At 37.0% G+C, this 5,287-nt stretch overlaps 1 protein-coding gene across 1 annotated transcript; it reads right to left on the bottom strand.

Annotated features, from left to right (window-relative positions):
- Nucleotides 1-1,071: 1,071 nt before the first annotated feature.
- LOC145209340 (trypsin-like) lies at nucleotides 1,072-2,967 on the bottom strand. The gene is made up of 6 exons (XM_080079614.1): nucleotides 2,928-2,967; nucleotides 2,717-2,861; nucleotides 2,365-2,512; nucleotides 2,033-2,150; nucleotides 1,507-1,646; nucleotides 1,072-1,212 (listed from the first exon to the last, which is right to left on the bottom strand). The coding sequence occupies exons 1-6, from the start codon at nucleotides 2,965-2,967 to the stop codon at nucleotides 1,072-1,074; spliced, it is 732 nt and encodes a 243-aa protein (XP_079935740.1).
- Nucleotides 2,968-5,287: the final 2,320 nt, after the last annotated feature.

Genomic DNA, 5,287 nt, shown 5'->3' on the forward strand with positions numbered 1-5,287 from the left:
TATAGTAAAAAACACCATGAAGTGAAAAAAAGAAAGTCAGTGAGTGTCTAAAATAACAAGTTTAACAATGCCTCATTCCTCCTTCCGAAATCATATTCTCTGTCGTTTAATTGCTTATCGAATCAACAAATGATACACGTGATAAAAGCGTGATGGCCTCATGCCTATTTTCACCCCTCACCGTGTTTCTTAGGCAACGTAATTGTACTGTGTATCATGTATGTCTCTACATACGTAACTAAGAGTGATTATACTGAGCTTTATTGCATCATTTTGCCGACAGCATGATCATTGGCGATTACTGTTGATGAGCATAACTAACTAAGAATAAAAAATTCTTTCCTAGGTTGCAAAAGTAGTCAATGAATTTACATGAATTTATATATATATATATATATTTACACATATATATTGCCTAACTGGCGTCTTCAGTTCCTAAAAACCACAGAATAAAACATAATATAATAGTAATTAAAACACAAACACAAAGTAAAGTGCAGTAAAAAACACCTGGAGATATTGCTTAGACTGCCACTTTAATCCCGTTTGGCAAATAACATCAAACCGATCCAACAGCAAGACAAGACTTAAGACTTGTATGTAACAGGGGCACGCGTCAAATGTACAGGCACAAGACCACTGATAAAAACGGCTAAATACCCGTCGTTAAAGAAGGCAACGGTAAAGGTTTAGTACAGTGTTTCCCAACCTTTTTTATACTGTAACTTTAGTAGGATCTGAAGAAGCCAGTTAGCCGAAATATATATATTTCATTTAACCTTATTGACTAATTTTGTTATTCGGAAAATTTTAGCATTCTCAGCTACATGTACGTAAGTACTTGGCATAGCAATTTATTCGACAATGTAAGTATGTTTCAAAATCTCCCCTTTCTTGCAAAATTGTTTTGCTGGCGCCTATATGGTTCTCGGTGTACACGGTGAAAAAACTAAATCTCTCCTTATGGAGATCTTGGCTAAAACTTGAACATAATCAAAGTTCAGAAATAGTTTTTTATTCCGTTATAAGTTTGGCGCTCTTAGCGTCAAAACTACAGGCAACCAATCACGGTTAGACGTATTGGTTGATCCAGCTGATGTAGTGGCTGACACGGGTGTAAACACCTGGGTAGTCTGGGTAAGCGCATCCGATTCCCCAAGAAACTACTCCGTGCAAAGCACCGTGGCAAGTAGCTGGGCCACCAGAGTCTCCCTGCAAACAATAAAGTGTCACAAATACGTTAAGATTTGGACAACGAGCCGTTATTTTCAGAATATGGTAAAAGAATCAACACACCGGACGGGACATATGAAAACAGCGAACTTTTGTCAGGTTTACTGCTTGGCGCAAAACTTAACGTGATTTTAAGCGGAAGAAAGGGCACAAACCTGAATACGAACCGAATCCCGAAGTTGTTTTTAAACAACCTAAACTTGGCCCGAAAGCCAAATTTACCAAAGTTCTAATATTTTCTACGTTCAAAAGTAAATTAATGAAATACTTTACCAGGCAGGAATCTTTACCACCTTCCCCAAGGTATCCTAAACACATCATGGTATCGTAAATACGTCCATCGTATGCGACATTGCAGTCAGCATTGCTGATTACTGGAAGACTGACGCAGTATGGTGTATCAGGGTAGTCGCCTACAAATAAGTTAATAAAGACAACAATTAGGCCTATCTTAAAATCTATTTTCTACCACACATAAAACAACACAAAAAAACATGAGGTCCAAGTTTGGCCTTTCACTTGGTTTCGTTTATTTGTACTAATTTATCTTTCTTGTGTTATGCTTGTCGAAAGCTTCTGTGTAGAACAACCTGCTTTAGTTTATTTATAAGGCTTGTAGTCTTTGTATTTGTAAAAGCTATTAAACACTATATGCACGAGCCAAAAAACGTTTTAGGCTGATTAAAACGATACGGTTGTATTTGCAACTTTTGCAATTTTTCAATATAAAATATTTAACATAGCACACAGAAAATCAAATATGTTAGGACAATATAGTATAAAATCAGATTAAACTTACTTCCGACCACCGCTGTGTTGCCCCATCCGCAAACGATGCACATTGTTCCGACTACTGGGTGAACATATGCTCCAGGAAGGCTTGCATACTGGACGTACGAGTTTTGAGAAATGGACGTCTAAAGGGGTGCACATTTTTAGATAGAGTAGTCAACCCTTATGTTTACACTTGAAGAAAGTTTTTCTTGTGAGTGGTAACTCCCTACACATATCATTTTTATATCTCAAGAGTGATTTTACCCCTATTTGGAACCTTGGATTTAACGAAACTCACAAATAAACTTGCACAGATTTACAGAACATTATTCTAATTATAGGATTTCTTCCACTTACTGAAAGTTGAAGCAACATAATATCGTTAACGAGTGTTTGGCTGCTGTATTGTGGGTGGGGGATGGTTCTGACAACACCAGAAGGTTGCTCGGTTCCGTCGTTGCTTGAAAGACTGTGATCTCCAGCAGTAACAGTAAGAGAACTGGCACTGCCATTTTTTGTTCAAATTTAAAATTACACTTGTATAATTTAAATTTCAAATTTAAATTAAATTACGCATAGTGTTAATTCCTTAAAATTAAACGAATCTTATGTTTTGTGGCCTATTTCGTTTCGGAGTCACAACATTTGTCTGATTTTAATTTGGATTTGCACCAAGAAAGTTGCAGTGCCTACGGATGAAGTAACTTACGCAGTGTTGCAGTGAGCAGCGCTCAAAGCATAGTTGGATCCAATTAAAGATCCTCCGCACAACAAACTTCCAAATCTCTTGAGGTTGACGAGGTATGGAACCTGGTTTGAGCTGATTGGAGAGCCACCAATGATCCTGTCCGCAGCTGAAAACAACGTAGGCTAAGTTAAAATCTGACAGGAATAAGTCAAAGTATTTTAACTTCGCTCACCTGCTGAGACAAAAAGAAGAGCCAAGATAAAGAACTTCATTCTGCTGGAATTGATGTAGTCTTACTATGTTCGTTACCGATGTAAATGAGACAACAAACACCTTGTATGTTATTTATGTGTTTGTGGTTAGCGCACATCTGCAAGTTTCTCATGATAAAGTCAAGTTCAGCAGAAGGTTGCCCAGGTGCCTGTTTTCTGTCACGTACGAACAACATTAACATGATCGCGTGCTTAAGAGTTGTTTGTTAAATGTCTCTTCTGTTCAAACCAAGATTAAACTTTTACCCAAAGATGTTTTTCCGCTCTGTAGAGCCAATGACAAACTTGTAGTTGTCAAGTGGGACAAAGTTTAGGTTATCGTCAAAAATCAACAAGTGTTGTGTGGTTTAGAACAGTGGTCGGCAACCGCCGGTCCGCGGCCCAGTACCGGTCCGCGAGGAGTTCGTTACCGGGCCGTATAATTTTTCAGGTTAAATGCTACAAAGCAATTTGCCCATATATCCCTTTTTGTGGAATGTACGTCAATCTAAAATTACTTCCACAAGAATTACCCTAATCCAGGGGTGTCCAACACGTGGCACGCGTGCCAAAAGTGGCACGCAGAGCATTTGAAAATGGCACGCAATTTTTGGATGGTAAACATTAGGATTTGTCACGCAATTAATATTTTTCTATTGATTCTTTTTGGCCTTTATTCTAACTTCAGTAAAGATGATCAGTATCAAGGTTACACAAATCCACTAATTAAATTGGTCGTTTTTAGACTCGGTCCGTCTACTTTTAGGCGCTTGAAACTGTCGAATTCTGGATAATTCCAGGCCTTTATGATATTCCATGTTATGGATTCTGCGCTTTAAGCGACATGGTATGTTATAAAAGGTTTCTGGAGTATCATAAACAAGTTTACTCGCGTTTGACAACATATTTTTTTCTACCGTTGAGACGTTTAAGACATGGTTTGGAAAAAGTAGGCCTACCAAACGTTGGCACGCGAGTATATTTTAAAACCTAGATTGGCACGGCGGTGCTTTCGAGTTGGACACCCCTGCCCTAATCCGTTTATTACCAGTGATCCAGTTCAGAAGGTTTTCTTCCTTTTGCGTATGACGTCACTAAGGGACCAAAAGTTTTGGTCACATAGAAATATTGGCGGGAAAAGTTTTGCCATGATTGTTTACTTTTTTGATTATACTTGCTGCTTGGGTTATTGCTCATAAAATAATTTGTGGGCGTTTGATGTTCTGTTATTACGTTTGTGGTGTTTATTTGTATGGTCAACTCAAAATAAACTGTAGGGTTAACTTTTTCTACACAGAAATGCCCTATTTTGAGTGTAGACAATAGACATGACAATGACATGATATAGAATAGATTGTAGAGCAATTTTACATTCTATAGACTTTATGATTATTGATACAGATCACTGATGTACAACATATAAAATCTAATTTTTTGTATTGTTCATTTGCTGTGTTACATTTTTTATTGTTTTTGTGGCGTGCTATAGACCAGAGTAAAGCTCTAAAAGTGTAGAATATTGTGTCAAAATTTCAGTACCGTATCTTTTTTAGTTTTAGCGCAATAGTGATTGCTGTCTAGCTTCACTCTGGTGTGCTATAGTGAGTCTAAACTCTAAATATACAGGCAACAGGACCTCACATTAAAACAGATGCATGTCTTGTTGTCAAAATTACACTTTTGTTGGATTTCTAGCTTTAACAATATAACTGCCTTCCAAACCATGTTTCGTAATGAATTTTATAAACAATGATCTTTTCCTGCAAGTGCATGTAAATTTAGTTGAGCAGCACTGCAGTACACAGCCACACACAATTATATCAATTGGTTTTTGTACGGTTCTGCAGTGTCACTAACTCAGTACAGTGTACAGACATGGTTGACGCAGAGAAGTAAGAACCATTCCAACAAAAAACAATTAAACACATTTTGCGTTCTAATCAATAATTGTTAATTAAGAGCAGCCTACTTTATGCTTAGTGGCGGGATCCAAATTTTTTGTCAGCCGGTTCTATCACAAAAGTCATATTTTTCAGCCGGTTCTGTTACAATAAGTCCATTGACAGTAAACAGTAATGCTAACCGGTTCGCTGATGTAATAAAATTTCGTGAGATGGTTCTATAGAACCGATGCGAACTGGCTGAATCCCACCACTGTTTATACTTGACAAATGTTTCATGTCAAGAAAAAAAAAACCCAATTAACACAATATTTTTTACAACTAGACATTGCAACAAATAACAGTAGTTTCGATCACTTTTTGTTTACATATATATTACTTTATTTTAACTGGTGATCTATTTTGTTATGTTTTCATATTTATATTTTTGTTTGTTATTT

The sequence above is a fragment of the Phallusia mammillata genome, chromosome 1 (genome assembly GCF_965637545.1).
Source record: "Phallusia mammillata chromosome 1, kaPhaMamm4.hap1.1, whole genome shotgun sequence".
NCBI lineage: Eukaryota > Metazoa > Chordata > Ascidiacea > Phlebobranchia > Ascidiidae > Phallusia > Phallusia mammillata.

Coding starts and splice junctions, on each gene's coding strand:
- LOC145209340 (XM_080079614.1), bottom strand. CDS start 2,967: ATGAAGTTCTTTATCTTGGCTCTTCTTTTTGTCTCAGCAG. Junction 2,151..2,364: donor TTATGTTGCTTCAACTTTCA/GTAAGTGGAAGA, acceptor GCACCCCTTTAG/ACGTCCATTTCTCAAAACTC. Junction 1,213..1,506: donor GTGGTAAAGATTCCTGCCTG/GTAAAGTATTTC, acceptor TATTGTTTGCAG/GGAGACTCTGGTGGCCCAGC.